This window comes from Delphinus delphis, chromosome 10 (assembly GCF_949987515.2).
Source record: "Delphinus delphis chromosome 10, mDelDel1.2, whole genome shotgun sequence".
Taxonomy (NCBI): Eukaryota; Metazoa; Chordata; class Mammalia; order Artiodactyla; family Delphinidae; genus Delphinus; species Delphinus delphis.
The window spans coordinates 65,653,853-65,672,017 of record NC_082692.2 but is presented as its reverse complement, the minus strand read 5'-3'; the positions used below and the strand labels follow the sequence as shown (position 1 = coordinate 65,672,017).

The window sequence follows — 18,165 nt, the reverse complement described above, 5'->3', positions numbered from 1 at the left end:
GAGTTAGTAACTATAACCAGAAAGTCAACCTAACTTTTGTTAACTAGTGTCTTTAAAGTGCAAATTTATTTTCATTTCTTGCTGTACACCAGTGGAAAAAATTCAATTTCAGAATCTCAGCAAGTTCTTCTTAAAAATAGCCTCCTTCCCATTTTATGCAGTGAAATGTGGAACCAAGTTTTTTAAAGAAAATGAAGGACAAACAAATATAGACTTCTGTAGCTGGTGGTATACAAATTCATAGGCAGAGCAGTGGAACTCCATGACCTCTGGGGGAGCAGTCCATTCATAAGCTGACAAAATTTTAACCATTTTAATATAAACTTCCAATGATCTAAAATAACTGATTCAAACAAACTACATTATTTCCTCTCTGAACATCAGTCACCAGGATATATGGAGGGAATTGCTGCTACTTAAGCCCCTCTTACTCCAGCATCCACATTTGTGAAGAATGTCTGCTGCTCCTTTTCCTCAGGTATTTAGACCTCTGCTCTGCTCCTGAGGCTGGTGACAGTGTTGAATAAAATGCAGCTATTACTGAAAACCCCACAAGCTAAGCCAGTGGTCCTTTCATTTGCGCACAGTCTTTTTTTTTTTAAATAAATAAATAAATTTATTTATATATGGCTGCGTTGGGTCTTTGTTGCTGCACGTGGGCTTTCTCTAGTTGTGGCGAGTAGGAGCTACTCTTCGTTGCGGTGTGCGGGCTTCTCATTGCGGTGGCTTCTCTTGTGCAATGTGGGCTCTTCCCGGCCAAGGGCTCGAACCCGTGTCCCCTGCATTGGCAGGTGGATTCTTAACCACTGCACCACTAGGGAAGTCCTGGGTCATACAATTTTAATCACCACATGATTTTGCCAAACGTTCCAAATCCTAGCTTGGTGCTATACTTTTCCTGCCTCCCCTAGAACCTGATTCAGACCCCAGTGCAAACAACCCAGTAAGAATAGACATGGTAGTCAGAACACAGTGGTCTTGTCTACTCTAATGCATAATATTAAATAATATTCTTGATTAATTTCCATTATTCAAGGTTGTGTTAATCAGATAGGAGCTTTACTATTAAATACTGAAATGTATCATGTTTCCACAATGGGAATTTTCTTATTTTTAAATATTTTAAAGTAAAATAATTTTCAATCCAATACACACAATGCTACAAACTATTTCCATAGAAAAGGGCAGTTTCCTTTTCACAAAAACAAGATTTCCTCACCAAATATTCTATCTAGTCATGGCAGAAATGGTGAAGTCTCATCAGAAAAAGAGTGAACAGGTACTCTTGCAGCAGCACTTAAAACACTGATTCTGATTTCTGCTCTAGACTGAATGTTTGTGTCGCTCACAAATTCATATGTTGAAACCTAATTTCCAATGTGATGGTGTTTGGAAGTGGGACCTTTGGGGCTGATTAGGTCATGAGGGTGGAGCCCTCATGAATGGAATTAGTGCCCTTATAAAAGAGGCCCCAGAGAGCCCTTTCATCCCTTCTACCATGTGAGGACACAGTTACTCATCGAACATCAAACCTGCCATTGCCTTGGTGTTGAACTTCCCAGCCTCTGGAACAGTGAGAAACAAATTTCTGTTGTTTATAGGCCACCTAGTCTATTGTATTCTATTACAGTAGCCCAGACGGATTAAGACAGTTTCCTAAGGATTCTTGTCAAAACCCTAAGAATGTAACTCCTTGTAATTACTTCCTTTCAGTACTCCGTAATGCCCCCAAAATGAGAAATACCCTATTTATGCCAAGGACAAAAAGGTGTAGAGAGAGGAAGGAAAATAGTACATTTCCCTTCAACCCTGAATCCGGGCAAATGCCACTTCAGATTTTCATGTCAAAGAATTAGGCTGTAGGAATTAAATACTAATTGCAATTGCTTTTCACTTCTGCATGTTTGTCAGTCACAGAAAAGGGCCATTGGGATGACTGGGGAAAGTGGGAGCCTCTTTGTGTCCTGGAGATGCTTTTAATAAATGCCAGCTTTCTGCTGGTCTTAGAAACTGGGATAGCAGCTCACAAGTTCCTCCACACTGTATGGTTCCTGGGTCTGTCTGAGTAGTGGAATTAAAGTGGCTCTTTTGTGGGACTTCCCTGGTCTGAGAAGTGAAATTAAAGTGGCTATTTTGTGGGACTCCCTGGGACTTCCAGTGGTTAAGACACCACGCTTCCACTGCAGGGGGCACGGGTTCGATCCCTGGTTGGGGAACTAAGATCCCGCATGCCACGCAGCATGGCCAAAAAATAGGGGGAAAAAAGTGGCTAATTTGTAATTTTCAAGCACTATTCTTCATTCCTTTCCTTGACACCCAGGAAACCAATGCTTGCCAGCATAGAGGTCTGTATCTGTAGGAGTTCCACCTTTCCAGAGAAAATTCTTTATGTTACCTGGGAAGTAGACAAGACAGGTAACTTGGAAACATATTTACATGGGAACACATCTACACAGAAAAGTGAAACTTGGCCATGATTTCTGTAGTGATGCAGATCTAAGATGCCACATAGGGAAAAAGAGTACCATTTATAAAGTTTTCCCCAGGGAAAACCTTTGGAGTTTTGTTTACAAAACCAAACCAAACCAAAAACATATTCTGGTAGGGAGTTTTTTTTTTGGTTTGTTTTTAGTTTAAAAACTAACAGTGAGGGCTTCCCTGGTGGTGCAGTGGTTGAGAGTCCGCCTGCCGTTGCAGGGTTCACGGGTTCGTGACCCGGTCCGGGAAGATCCCACATGCCGCACAGCGGCTGGGCCCGTGGGCCATAGCCGCTGGGCCTGCGCGTCCGGAGCCTGTGCTCCGCAACGGGAGAGGCCACAACGGTGAGAGGCCTGCGTACCGCAAAAACAAACAAAAAAAAAAAAGAAAAAACTAACAGTGAAACCCATGGCAGTGAAACCAGAGTCCCTCATGATTGCTGTTATGTGATATTTTTGATACTTTGTAGCTTTTAAAGAATTCACAAGTTTTTCTTTTTTTATATATTTTTGTTTTTATATATTTTCTTTATTTCGAAAATTTTTTAAAATTTTTATTTATTTTTGGCTGCGTTGGGTCTTGTTGCTGCGTGTGGACTTTCTCTAGTTGCGGCGAGCAGGGGCTACTCTGTTGTGCACAGGCTTTTCATTGCATTGGCTTCTCTTGTTGTGGAGCACAGGCTCTAGGTGCGCGGGCTCAGTAGTTGTGGCTCGTGGGCTCTAGAGCGCAGGCTCAGAGTTGTGGCGCATGGGCTTAGTGGCTCCGCGGCATGTGGGATCTTCCTGGACCACGGCTTGAACCCATGTCCCCTGCATTCGCTGGCAGATTCTTAACCACTGCCCCACCAGGGAAGTCCCTTCTTTATTTTTTTTGGCTGCGTCAGGTCTTATTGCAGCATGTGGGATCTTTTCGTTGCAGCCCGTGGGCTTCTCTCCAGTTGTGGTGCGTCGGCTTCTCTCTAGTTGTGGCGTGTGGGTTTTCTCTCTCTAGTTGTGGCGCGTGGGTTTCAGAGTGCCTGGGCTCTGTAGTTTGCGGCACACAGCCTCTCCGGTTGAGGCGCGCGAACCCAGTAGTTGTGGTGCATGGGCTTAGTTCCCCTGCGGCATGTGGGACCTTAGTTCCCCAGCCAGGGGTTGAACCCACGTCCCCTGCGTTGGAAGGCATATTCTTTACCACTGGACCACCAGGGAAGTCCCCACAAGTTTTTCTTTATGCTAGTAGTTTCTTAAGTCTAGAAAAGACTGCAGAAGCTATTGACATCTTGAATGGCATAAACTACTTGAAATCAGGTCAATGTATTTGCAGAGCACAGTCTGCAAAATCTTTGAGAATTAATTACACTCTGGGAAATATGATTTATTGACTACATGGTATTTAGATCCGTTTGTAAAAAAAAAAAATAATGAGCAGTAAGGTCCTGAAGTGGCAAGAGTATCAATTTCTTTTATGGTCTGCCTCCTGTTGAAGCATAGTAGAATCAGTTCTAAACTAATTATTTGGATATTTGGACAGGTTCATTTCTACGTATGAGAGAATGAATTTTCTGTTGGTCAGGTTCTTTTTTAGTATCTTGGTACCAGCGCTATGGACCAGACATAATTCACATTCTCTGACTTCAGGGACACTTTAAAGATTATAGAGCAACATTTTTCATTTTGGGGCTTATGGAGAATATGCCCTTTGTCATTAGTGAAAAGAGCTTGTTCTTCATTTGTTGGAAGTTTCCTTATTGTCATCAGAAAACAGTTAGTGACCTCTTTATGTGCAAAGTGTATTAACTGGAGATCTGGGGATTTTGATGCAACTATTTCTGTCCTTTCATTTATGATGGTTTTGACTGCAAGTGACAGAACATCCTAATGTGACTGGCTTAAAGCATAAAGGGAAATTTATTTTTGTTACATAACAGGATATCCAGTACTTTAGTGACAGCCTCATGGGCCCTGATTTTTATTTCCTGTTCTGTATGCTCAGCATGTTGGCCTTGTCTTAGGCAAGTATCTTTTAGAGTTACAAGGTGGCTGCAGTAGTCTCCGATATCACGTGCAGACAGAATAATATCCTGAGGAAGAGGAGGTACCCCTCTCTCGTGTTAAGAGCAAGGTATCTTTTCCCAGAGAATCCCTGGCCAACTTCTCCTCATCTCATTGGGAAGAAGAGAGTCACATGCTTTTTCCTAAATAAGCTCGTAAGAACTGAGGTACTGTTCAAGATTCTCCCTGAGCTAGAATGGAATTTCACATTCCCTTGAGGTTTGGCTGCCTGAACAAGATTGGGACTCTATTAGGAAAGGAATAGTGGAGACAGACACCATCGTCCATAGCCCTCTCAGTCCACGGTTTTTACAGCAGGCCTTGGTGGACACCAGACTTCAGGAACGACCTCTGATTGTTTATCAAGAAGAGTCAGAGCTTTTGCTATTTCCAGAACTTTCAAGGCTGGGCGGTAGGTGAGTCAAGCCCAAGCCCTTCACCTACGTCGGCATATCCCACAGGGTTGGCAGTGGGCATGTCTTCATGAGGAAACTTGAAGTTTCTTCCTTCAAGTGACATACAAGTCTCCACACCTTGTAGGCCAGGGCTTTACAGAGGTTGAGAGAGTTCTGGGCACTTCCATTTTTTCAGGTTCCCAGTTTATTTAAAAAGAAACGCCAAATCAGAGCTATAGAAATGTGGTATATTTTACATGTTTACTTCTAAGAAAATATTTCAAACACAAAAACAGTACCATGATTTTATGTAGACATCAAGGGGAAACAAAATATCAAAAGTCTACATCTGACTGGAGATTGAACTTCTTCCTTTCAGTCCTGTGGGGGCTGCAGAGGATGCCACGGATCTCTCAGAGTCCAGGGAATGGCCCTAATGTCCAGCTCTTCTGGGGCACTTGGCACTGTTGACCCCTCTCCTAAACCAGATACCCACTGACCCAGGCTAGAAAGTCTGGCACCTTCTTGGTATCCCATCTGTGGTCAGAGGCAATCCCAGGGTGAAGAGGAGCCAGGGCAGGAGCCGATTGACATTGCTAGCTAGAGTCCACTGCCACAGTGGGCACCTCTAGGAACCCTGAGATAAGCCTTCCGCAATTGCTTCCTGCCCCCACTTTCTGCCCTAAGCACTGCCACTGTGCTTTCATATTTTATTTTCATATCGTTGTGCTTTTACTCACTGTGGTCCTCTTCCTGGAATTATTTTAATTCATTCTAACAAACCTCATTTTGAGTACTGCCGTGTGCCAGGAAATGCCTTGGATCCTAGATGGAGTTAAGAGAGAATGGTTTGGTGGTGGTGACAGATGACAAAATAGATGACAGTACAGTGATTTATTGCTGCCTTAGAGTTGGCACAGGGTGCCGTAGGAGTCGCAGAGGTGTACATCGAACTCTTGTTTCAAGAGAATGGAGTCTCAGAAAACTCCCTGGGGCAGGGAGTTGCCTTATCCTGAAGGAGGACTAAAAAATGAATAGTTTTAAAGTGGTGCTGATCTGTTTGTGGGAGCGGGAATGGAGAATAATTTATTTTTGTTGATAGTGGTGAAATAGAACATAGTTTCCTGGGCAGCTTTGGATTAAGAAAATTTTGCAGTTTTGCAACAGTGTTCTTGTATAGCTCATTTTGCCCATAATTATGAGGTTCAGAAAAAAAAATAGTTTATTATATCTTGCAGATAAAAGCATATTTCTGCTCTATATTTTCTTTTTTTTAGTCTTGATCTTTCAGATGTTGTCTTGCCTACTACATTCCTTTTTAATTTTTTAAAAATGTTTTTGAAGTGTAGTTTATTTACAATGTTGTGTTAATTTCTTCTGTACAGCCAAGTGACCCAGTTATACATATATATATATATATATGTTCTTTTTCATATTCTTTTCCATTATGGTTTATCACAGGATATTGAATATAGTGCCCTGTGCTGTACAATAAGACCTTGTTTATCTGTTCTATATATGATAGTTTGCCTCTGCTATCCCAAACTCCCAATCCTTCCCTCCCCCACCCCCGCTACCTACTACATTCCTAGTTTTTAAAATATATTCAGTATTAAGTTGCCCACTATATTAACTTTCTTGAGAGAAGACTGACATTAAAAGGAGGTTATTTAAGTACAAAGAGCTTTTCTTTGTCCTTAGCGTCAAACAGAAAGGGAAGCTCTGTGGTGCTAGACATGGTCATAAATTGATGGCCATAAATTTAAAGTAGAAGAAATATGAAGCCTGAATTCCTTTCAGAAAAACAAAACATTTTTTAAAACTATTTATTTATTTATTTTGGCTGTGCCAGGTCGTATTTGTGGCACGTGGGATCTTCGTTGTGGCATGTTTTTTCGTTGCGGCATGCAGGATCTTTTTGTTGTGGCATGAGGGCTCTTAGTTGCGGCATGCAGACATCTTAGTTGCGGCACGTGGTCTTCTTAGTTCTGGCATGTGAACTCTTAGTTGCGGCATGCATGTGGGATCTAGTTCCCCCACCAGGGATCAAACCCAGGCCCCCTGCATTGGGAGCACGGAGTCTTACCCACTGGACCACCAGGGAAGTCCCAAAACAAAACCTTTTTATGCTTCTGCAACTCAGGAAGGAATGGCTTTCCCTGTCTGGTCCTTGGCACCTTCAGCAGAAAAGTTGGGAATCTAGAGTGACCTGATTTCTCAGGCAAAAACCCTTCCTTTGAGTCAGGGAGAGACCCTTACCAGTACTGAGTATTGTGAGAAATCCAAACAGAGTGAGTTGGTGTTGCTTTCTGTTTTTTTCTTGAGCTCTTAACTGAATGTGAAGTGAACAGGGATAGTTGCCTTCCTGATGGCTATAACATACTGTAGCTCTAAAATCAAATCCTTTAGAGAACTTAGAAGGGATCTGAGAACTAGGAAAGGAAGAGAATATGGGCTTCTGTGCATAAAAAGACGGATGGAAGAGACCAAAATTACATCATTCAACAAAAATTGACTCAGCTACCTCTCATGCATCAGGCAGTGTTGTACTTACTGGGGAACACATAGCAGGGAACAAGACAGAATCCCTGTTTTTCCTCAGGAGTGGATATTCTGTGAACTCCAGGGAAACTGTGGCTTGCCTGGTGTTTTGATTCCCTCTTTTCCTCTCTTCCCTCTGTTAGGAGAGAAGAATAAGCTGAACAGACTCTGACCGTTGGTTTTCAGCTCGCCAGGATCTTCTACCTAGCTCTCCTTTCGTGGCTCATGTGCTGCATCCTCTGCTCTCAGTGTGCAACTGGCCCCCAACGCAATGTGTGTTTGTCAAACCATGGAAGTGGGGCAGTATGGCAAGAACGCAAGTCGGGCCGGAGACCGGGGAGTCCTCCTGGAGCCCTTCATCCACCAGGTGGGCGGACACAGCAGCATGATGCGCTACGACGACCACACTGTGTGCAAGCCCCTCATCTCCCGGGAGCAGCGCTTCTACGAGTCCCTCCCTCCCGAAATGAAGGAGTTCACCCCTGAGTACAAAGGTCAGTCACTGGCCAGTTTGGAGACGGCAGCAGCTTATAGGCCCTCAGCTCAGTTTTCCTTGTTCTGATGGCCATGTGGTGTGATTGTAGGTCTCTGTTGTCTCAAAGCAGCAGAGTCACTTTGTTAAGCAAAATTTGAAGCTGAAACCATCAGCAAGGTCTTTAGATCTTGAAAATTGAATTCATTGATAGGTAAACCTGAGAAGAATTCACAGCATTAAGTCCCATTGGTGAAGAGCATGCTGTTGTCAAGGAGGTTTCCCTGTTTGCTGGAATGGTCTAGGAGAGAAGGGGCAGCACTTATCTGGTCCCAGAGGAGGAAGAACTGGATGCTTTCCAGGCTAAGGCGATGAGACAGCTGGCGAGGAGGCTCTGTGGAGCTTGTGTATGTATGTGCTGGGGGATGAATTGATGGTAAGAAATCTACAGAAGGATTGGGGCCTGGAGGGTCCTAACTTTTAAAGGAAAAATAATCTGTTTTAAAATGTAAATTAACTTTATAGACTAGAACCCCGTGAATATATACCAGAATTTAAGGTACTTGATTTTCAAATCTGATTTTTGTCACTATGTTTATATATTTTTATGATTGCCCCTCACGTGTAAGTTATGTTTTTTGTGTTCTGGTTTTTGTTTTGTTTTGCCTGTGCCACATGGCTTGCGGGATCTTAGTTCCCTGACCGGGAATTGAACCCGGACCACTGAAGTAAAAACACCAAGTTCTAATCACTGGACCGCCAGGGAATTCCCTGTGTTCTGTTTTTTTTCTTAATTTATTTATCCAATTTATTTATTTTTGGTTGCATTGGTTCTTTGTTGCTGTGCGCGGGCTTTCTCTAGTTGCAGCGAGCAGAGGCTACTCTTCGTTGCAGTGCGTGGGCTTCTCATTGTGGTGGCTTCTCTTGTTGCTGAGCACGGGTTCTAGGTGCATGGGCTTCAGTAGTTGTGGTGTGTGGGCTTCAGTAGTTGTGGCTCGAGGGTTCTAGAGCGCAGGCTCAGTAGTTGTGGCGCATAGGCTTAGTTGCTCCCTGGCATGTAGGATCCTCTAGGACCAGGGCTCGAACCTGTGTCCCCCGTGTTGGCCAAGCGGATTCTAAACCACTGTGCCACCAGGGAAGCCGCTCTGTTCTGTTTTTTAACTTTTCCAAAGCAGTATGAATTCAGTCATGTTTGTATCATCCTTTACTTGGGGGATCCTCGATTTAGAAAAACCAATCCATATTGGTATTGACTTTTGTTTCCTTAAATCTTTAATTGTGGTGAAATATACATAACATAAACATTTTTAAAATTATTTATTTTTGGCTGCGTTGGGTCTTCGTTGCTGTGCGCAGGTTTTCTCTAGCTGCGGTGAGCGGGGGCTACTCTTTGTTGCGTTGCGCAGGCTTCGCATTGCGGTGGCTTCTCTTGTTGCGGAGCACGGGCTCTAGGTGTACAGTCTTCAGTAGTTGTAGTGTGCGGACTCTAGATGGCAGGCTCAGTAGTTGTGGCGCACGGGCTTAGTTGCTCCGCAGCATGTGGAATCGTCCTGGACCAGGGCTCGAACCTGTGTCCCCTGCATTGGCAGGTGGATTCTTAACCACTGCACCATCAGGGAAGTCCACGTAACATAAAGTTTAACCTTTTTTTTTTAAGTGGACACACCTTGTCTTTTTTTTTAATTGAAGTATAATTGATTTATGATGTTTGTTCATTTCTGCTGTACAGCAAAATTTACCATTTTTAAGTGTATAATTTAGTGGCATTAAATGCATTCACAGTGCTATATACCATTACTATTATCTATTTCCAGAACTTTTACATCATCACAAAATCTCTATACCCATTAAATAACTCCCCATTTCCCTCTCACCTCCCCTGGTACCCCCTAATCTACTTTCTGTCTCTACAGATTTGCCTATTGTAGATATTTCATACAAGTGGAATCATGTAACGTTTCTCCTTTTGGGTCTGGCTTATTTCACTTAGGATAATGTTTTCAAGGTTCATCCACCTTGTAGCATGTGTCAGAACTTCATTTGTTTTTATGGCTGAATACTATTCCAGTGTAAATATATGCCACATTTTGTTTATCCTTTCATCTGTTGATGGACACTTGGGTTGTTTCCACCTTTTGCCTATTGTGAATAATGCTTCTGTGAGTATTTATCTGAGTCTCTGTTTCCAATTCTTTTGAGTATATAGGAGTGGAATTGCTGAATCATATGGTAATTCTGTGTTTAACTTTTCTGAGGAACTGTCAAACTGTTTTCCATAGTGGCTGTACCATTTGACATTCTTACCAACAGTGTTCCTGTTTCTCCACATCCTTACAAACCCTTGTTTTCCATTAAAAAAAAAATTATAGCCACCTTAGTAGGTGTGAAGTGGTGTCTCATTGTTTTGATATGCATTTTCTTAATGATTAATGAATGATGTTGATGTGCCATTGGCCATTTGTGTATCTTCTCTGGAGAAATGTCTGTTCAAGTCCTTTGTGCAGTTTTGAATTGTATGGTTTGTTATTATTTTCAAAACAGAATCAGAATAATATCAAATTTGGAGGAATAAATATTCTAAGGCTGCAAAATGAGAGAGAAGCCAGAATCACACACACTGCTGTCTCTAAGTGGCTAAGAAACAACAGTTATAAATGCTTTATAAATGTAGCTTTAGCCACCTACTTATCCACACTCAACACATCCATGGCCAAATCTTCTGCTATAAATATGCCAAAACCAGAAAGAGAACTACAAGCCCTGTTAGCTCATGGAGTTCTTCTGATGCTCAGGGAAAAAAAAAAACACTTAAAATGGAGTTGAGCCCCTGGCTCCAAAGAAATGTTTTCTAAATCACAACCACCAGAATTGGGACAAGTTAGAATTTCAAGGTGCCACCCAGGGAAGGATTGTCAGTCATATATTGGTTCAGTTTTTCCCCCAACCTTCTCTCAGACTGGGGAACAGAAGTCTTTAAAAGCCATAGCAAATCCTTAGTATCTACCTGATTTTTTTTTCCTCAGGCTGCATTTTCACTAGGGAAGAATAAATACACTTTCTCAAAAATACAACTAAACTAAAATTGATCTCTTCTTTTTAAGTCAAATGAAGTCCAGTTTATTCAGAGAAAATGGAAGATATGATGGGTCCAATTCATGTATTTCAAAGACTGATACTATAGAGTTTTTACCTTTTTTTGTTTTGTTTTTGGCTGTACCACGTGGCATGTGGGATCTTGGTTCCCTGATCAGGGATCAAACCCATGCCACCTGCAGTGGAAGCATGGAATCTTAACCACAAGACCGCCAGGGAAGTCATTTACTTTTTATTTTGAAATAAATTTAAAATGACAGAAAAGTTGCGAAAATAATAAGAGTTCCTCTAATGGTCCCATGATACTGATGTACCAAGTAAAGCCCTGTCATTGTGTGGCTCACCTCTCTGTGTAGATGCACGTACTGGCTCCCCAGTATGCATGGCGGGACCATCAGCCCCGTGCTAGATGCAGGAAGAGTCTTCAACCTCTTGAGTTCCGCCAAGATACTTTATATTTTCCACCAAGGTGATATTCTAAAGTATCTGTATGAATTGAAAGTTGTAGTCGATGGTCTCTCCAAGATGATTCAGATGCCAGATGTGGATTTGGATATTACCAACATAATCCAAGCTGATGAACCCACTGCTTTAGCTACCAATGCATTGGGCTTAAATTCAGTGTTTGGAAGAGACTACAGGGCACTGAAAGACATCTTGATCAACACAAACCCAGCCACCCCTCCCTTCCCCTCTCTCTGCTTGTGTTGCACTGGCTGCTCTGTGACCACTAGAGTCTCTCTCTACTGTTCACACACATTCAGTAGTCAAGAGCACGCTAGAAAACCTTCTTAAGTGCTGGGTTTTACTCTTAATTTGGAAGAATGTGCTAAAGACTCAGATGAAGTTCAGTATCCAAATGATGTATCCCATTGAAGGAGAAGGGAACATGCACATTTTCTGTTTGGCCAGAAGCATAATGCTGTAAGTTTAACCCTTATAGATAGCTGGGTAGATAGAGCTATTTTTCAGCTAGAAGAGGGAAGCCAGTGTGTTCTGCTCCATGAATTCAGCTTTTGGGAAGAGCTCCTGGCTTCTTGGGAATGAACTCACTGTGGCAGAAATTGTGCTGTGGTCTGTTCTCCAGCAGACAGGAGGCTGCAGTGTGATGGTGCCAGCCAACGTGCAGAAGTGGATGAGGACCTGTAAAAACCTGGCCCTTTTTAACACTGCCCTTAAGTTCCTTAAGTGAATTTCAGTACCTGATTTTAAAGGGTTTAGATTTTAAGTATGATGCTGTTTCATGCCGATTGTTACTAAAGGGACTTATACTAAAATCAGAGTCTTTACTTAGGCTGGTAGTCTAGTATCAATAAGCAAAAGCATCATTAAAAATATATATAACCATAGTATAATTTATAATTACCAAAACCAGGAAAGGAACATTGGTATAATACTATTAACTAATACGTACATTTTATTCAAATTTTGGCTGTCTTTCCACTTATAAATTTATTTATTTTTGGCTGCATTGGGTCTTTGTTGCTGCGCACGGGCTTTCTCTAGTTGTGGCGAGTGGGGGCTACTCTTGGTTGCGGTGCGCGGGCTTCTCATTGCGGTGGCTTCTCTTGTTGTGGAGCATGGGCTGTAGGTGCGCAGGCTTCAGTAGTGTGGCACGTGGGCTCAGCAGTTGTGTTCATGGGCTCTAGAGTACAGGCTCAGTAGTTGTAGCACATGGGCTTAGTTGCTCTGCGGCATGTGGGATCTTCCTGGACCAGGGCTTGAACACATGTCCCCAGCATTGGCAGGCGGATTCTTAACCACTGTGCCACCAGGGAAGCCCCCCCCTTTTTTAAAAATATTTATTTATTTATGTTTGGCTGCATTGGGTCTTATTAGTTGCAGCACGTGGGATCTTTGTTGTGGCACATGGACTTCTCTCTAGTTGTGGCGCACGGGCTCCAGAGCACGTGGGCTCTATAGTCATGGCACGTGGGCTCTCTAGTTGTAGAGAGTTGGGCTCGGTAGTTGTGGCATGTGTACTTAGTTGCCCTGCGGCATGTGGGATCCTAGTTCCCCAACCAGGGATCAAACCTGTGTCCCCTGCATTGGAAGGTGGGTACTTAATCATTGGACCACCAGGGAAGTCCTGACCTCAACACTTTTGAAGAGTACTAGTAGTTATTTTGTAGACTGTCCCTAAATTTGGATTTGTCTTATCTTTCCTCAGAATTAGATTGAGGTTGTATATTGGGTTGGCCAGAAAGTTCATACAGGTTTTTGTAAGATGTCACAGGAAAACCCGAACGAACTTTCTGGCCAACCTAATATTTTGGGGCGATAGAAATGATCCTGTGTCCTCTTCAGTTCATCATGTCACAAAGTACATACCTTGTTACTAGTGATTTAACTTTTTTTTTTAAATTAATTTATTTATTTTTGGCTGTGTTGGGTCTTCATTGCTGCGTGCGGACTTTCTCTAGCTGCAGTGAGTGGGGGTACTCTTTGTGGTGGTACATGGGTGTCTCATTGCGGTGGCTTCCCTTGTTGCAGAGCACGGGCTCTAGGCACACAGGCTTCAGTAGTTGTGGCACATGGGCTCAGTAGTTGTGGCTCATGGGCTCTAGAGCACAGGCTCAGTAGTTGAGGTGCACAGGCTTAGTTGCTCCACGGCATGTGGGATCTTCCCAGACCAGGGCTTGAACCCGTCCGTGTCCCCTGCATTGGCAGGCAGGTTCTTAACCACTGCGCCAGCAGGGAAGCCCCCCCCCATCATTTTTTTTTTTTTTTTTTTTTTGCGGTATGTGGGCCTTTCACTGTTGTGGCCTCTCCAGTTGCAGAGCACAGTCATCCAGACGCGCAGGCTCAGCGGCCATGCCCCACGGGCCCAGCCGCTCCGCGGCATGTGGGATCCTCCCGGACCGGGGCACGAACCCGCGTCCCCTGCGTCGGCAGGCGGACTCCCAACCACCGCGCCACCAGGGAAGCCCCCCCCATCATTTTTGACTATTGCTTTACTTTCAGTTACTGCAAGATCTTCCAAGCTCATCTTGTATTTTTCCTGTCCCGATTCAGGAATCAAATACTTCTGCAACAACCTCTTCTTCCTTTTAGGAATGGTATTTAGAAAAAACAAGATCTTGGTGCTAGATGTTCTGATTGCTACTGGAATATCTTTGCCTTTAGCCCCTTTGAACACACAGGTTTAGAAAATACATCTATTAAACTAACCCACAATTATTTATTTATTTATTTATTTCCAGAGGTACAGGTATTTTTAAAACTCAGCTAAGGAAAAATGCCAGTAATATTTTATATTTTGGCAGTAGGTTTGAAGAGGGATTTTCATTTATTTAGTATGACCAGCGGTAGTTACCAAGTGTTAACTTCTTTTTTGTTTTAATATTTTATTTCATTTCATTTCATTCCATTCCATTCTATTCCATTTCATTTCAATTTGTTGTGTCTTTGTTGCGCGTGCGGGCCTTCTCTACTTGCGGCCAGCAGGGGCTACTCTTTGTTGCAGTGCACGGGTTTCTCATATTGGTGGCCTCTCTTGTTGCGGAGCATGAGCTCTAGGCACGTGGGCTTCAGTAGTTGTGGCACATGGGCTCTGTAGTTGTGGCTCGCGGACTCTAGAGCTCAGGCTCAGCAGCTGTGGTGCACGGGCTTAGTTGCTCTGCGGCATATGGGATCTTCCCGGACCAGGGATCAAACCCATGTCCCCTGCATTGGACGCCTAACCACTGCGCCACCAGGGAAATCCCAAGTGTTACTTCTTTTTTTTTTTTTTTTTTTTTTTTTTTTGCGGCACGCGGGCCTCTCACTGCTGTGGCCTCTCCCGTTGCAGAGCACAGGCTACGGATGCGCAGGCTCAGCGGCCATGGCTCACGGGCCCAGCCGCTCAGCGGCATGTGGGATCTTCCCGGACCGGGGCACGAACCCGTGTCTCCTGTATCGGCAGGCAGACTCTCAACCACTGCGCCACAAGGGAAGCCCAAGTGTTACTTCTTAATAGTACTAAATATGAGGTTCTAGGCTTCTGTATAGTTATTCAAAACTTTGCCTTATTCATTTTTCTGTTACCAGTACTTACTGAGCATCTACTAGATGCCAAGCCCTGTGCTCATTAGAGTAAAAGACAAAAAAGGCCCATACCTTTATGGAGCTTGCATGCTAGTGTGAGAAACAAAGAATAAACAAATTATAGACAAAACAATTATAGATTGTGATAAGTACTTTGAATAAAATAAGTCATGTTCTGTAATTGAAAATAATAAAGCTTCCAAAACAGAGCACTTGATATAGAATGATCAGGCAAGGAGTGTCTGGGGAGACTTAAAGGACTGAAGGATGAGGAGCAGCTGTGGGCAAAGGACAATGGAAAGGACATTCCATTCCTCTCATAGACAAAAGCCCTGAGGTAAAAAACAACTACTTCTAAGAACTAGTCTACCTCTTTTTGCCAATTAAGAGTTAAGAAACAAAAGCAATTATACTCCATTAAAGATGTTAAAAAAAAAAAGTTAAGAAACAACCCTATTCATAAATGGTCAAAGGAGTTGAATAAACATTTCTCCAGAATAGATACACAAATGGCCAATAAGCACATGAAAAGATAATCAGCATCATTAGTCATTAGGGAAATGCAAATCTAAACCACAATAGAGACTACTCACTACCAGTGGATGGCTATTAAAAAGAAAAAACTGATACAACATTGTAAAGCAACTATATTCCAATAAAAATTAATTTGAATAAATAAATAAAAATACATTAAAAGAAAGAAGGAAAAGAAAGGAAGGAAGGAAGACAGGAAGAAAGGAAGGGAGAAAGAAAGAGTGGCAAAGATATGGAGAAATAGGAACATTGCTGGTAAGAATGTCAAATGGTACAGCCACTATGGAAAAACAGTTGGACAGTTCCTCAAAAAGTTAAACACAGAATTACCATATGATTCAGCAATTCCACTCCTAGGTATATACTCAAAAGAATTGGAACTAGAGGCTCAAACAGATACTTGTAATACTCACAGAAGCATTATTTACAATAGACAAAAGGTGGAAACAACCCAAGTGTTTGATTGGGTTGAACAGACGAACGGATAAACAAAATGTGGCATATATTTACGCTGGAAGAGTATTCAGCCCTAAAAACAAATGAAGTTCTGACACGTGTTACAAGGTGGATGAACCTTGAAAACATTATGCTAAGTGAAATAAGCCAGACCTCAAAGAACAAACATTACATGATTCCACTTGTACGAAATATCTACAGTAGGCAAATTTGTAGAGACAGAAAGTAGATTAGAGGGTACCAGGGGTTCAGGTGAGAGGGAAATGGGGAGTTATTTAATGGGTATAGAGATTTTGTTTGAGGTGATATAAAAGTTCTGGAAATAGGTAACAAAAGTGGTTATACAACATTGTGAACGTACTTAATGCCACTGAATTTTACATTTAAAAATGGTTAAAATGACAAATTTATGTTAAATATGTTTTTACCACAATTTTTAAAAGTAAAAAAAAAAAGTATATTAAAAAAAACCCCGAAAACCTCTACCCAAATGTAATTCTCTGTGTTTAAGCCAATCTTAAAAATGCCAAGAAAATTAGGACTTATATCAAATGAAGTAAAGGACCATTGATTTTCATTTTCCTACCTGAATTCTTTCTAGGTGTGAGTAATGAGGTAAAAAAAAAAAAAAAAATTAGGATCAAAAAAATACATATTTTTTAAACTAGTGGTAGGTTGCATGGCTCATTTAATTACCAGATCTTACCCACTCTTGGAAGGCTCTTCTTCCTGTTCGACCCATAGCATAACCACTTCTCCCTTGATCAGGTATGATGCTCTGTGTCAAGGTACTCAATGGTACGTGCCTGCAGAGAATTAAAGGTTTCCATTATAGCTTTAGATGGCCCTGCAAGATAAAAAGAAATTTTAAAGGAGGGAATGATGCATTTGAGTATATAAAATTAAAAAGTTTTATCAAAATACACTTTTAAAGAAAATTAAGAGCTATTTACTTCACATAAAACTGACCGAGGATTTGTTTCTAGAATGTGTGTGTGTGTGTGTATGCAATTCAAAATCAATAGGAAAAAAGACAATTCAGTAGGAAAATGAGCAAAAATAAAGAAAATCAGTGAAAACTAAAGACCAAAGGCTAGGATAAATCTCTAGCCAGACTGATTAGGAAAAAGAAAAGACATAAATTTCCAATATCAGAAATGACAGATGTGGGACTTCCCTGGTGGTCCAGTGGTGAAGACTTCACCTTCCAATGCAGGGGATGTGGGTTCGATCCCTGGTTGGGGACCTAAGATCCCACATGCTTCACGGCCAAAAAACCAAAACATAGAAGCAATATTGTAACAAATTCAATAAAGACTTTAAAAATAGTCCACATCAAAAAAGAAATCTTAAAAAAAAAAGACAGATGTATCATCACTACAGTTTCTACCGATATTAAAAAAAATAAAAATATTATGAACAACTTTATGCCAGTAAATTCTACAACTTAGATGAAATAGACAATTTATTGCAACACACAAACTATGAAAACTCACTCTAGAAGAAATGAATAATCTGAATAGCCCTATGTAGTAAATAAATTGAAATTGGAATTTAAAGCATTTTAGCAAAGAAAACTCCAGGCCCACACAACTTCACTGGTGAATTCTACCAAATATTTAAGAAATACTACACAAACTCTTTCAAAAAGTTGAAGCAGGAATACATCTCTACTCATTCTATAAGGACATTACAAGAAAATTAATGTCCTAGACGAACCTAAAAAATTTGAACAAGATTTTAGCAAATTGAATATATTAAGAATATATTAAAGAATATATTAAGAATATATTAAAAGGACAGTATGTCGTGACCAAGTAGGGTTTACCATAGGAGTAATGCAGGGTAGGTTTAACATTCAAAAGTTAATGTAATTGACCATATCAATAAACTAAAAAAAGAAAAATCATATGATTATCTCAGTAAGTGCAGAAAAAGTACTTGACAGTATCCAACATACATTCTTTTTTAAAATTTATTTTACTGAAGTATAGTTTATTTACAATGCTATGTTAATTTCTGCTGTACAGCAAAGTGATTCAGTTATACATATATGTACATTCTTTTTCATATTCTTTTCCATTATGATTTATCACAGAATATTGAATATAGTTCCCTGTGCTATACAGTAGGACCT

The 18,165-nt window shown here is 41.5% G+C and overlaps 1 protein-coding gene and 1 pseudogene across 3 annotated transcripts in view; both read left to right on the top strand.

Annotated features, from left to right (window-relative positions):
- The window catches only part of IP6K1 (inositol hexakisphosphate kinase 1), a 74,023-nt gene that overhangs the window by 44,242 nt on the left and 11,616 nt on the right, over positions 1-18,165 (top strand). For all 3 annotated transcript variants that reach the window (XM_060022513.1, XM_060022514.1, XM_060022515.1), the window contains exon 2: positions 7,591-7,941. In XM_060022513.1, coding sequence (XP_059878496.1) covers positions 7,719-7,941 — 223 coding nt within the window. In that variant the 5' untranslated portion in view covers positions 7,591-7,718. The remainder of the gene's footprint in view (positions 1-7,590; positions 7,942-18,165) is intronic.
- Positions 10,739-12,204, top strand: LOC132432304 (aminoacyl tRNA synthase complex-interacting multifunctional protein 2 pseudogene; annotated as a pseudogene).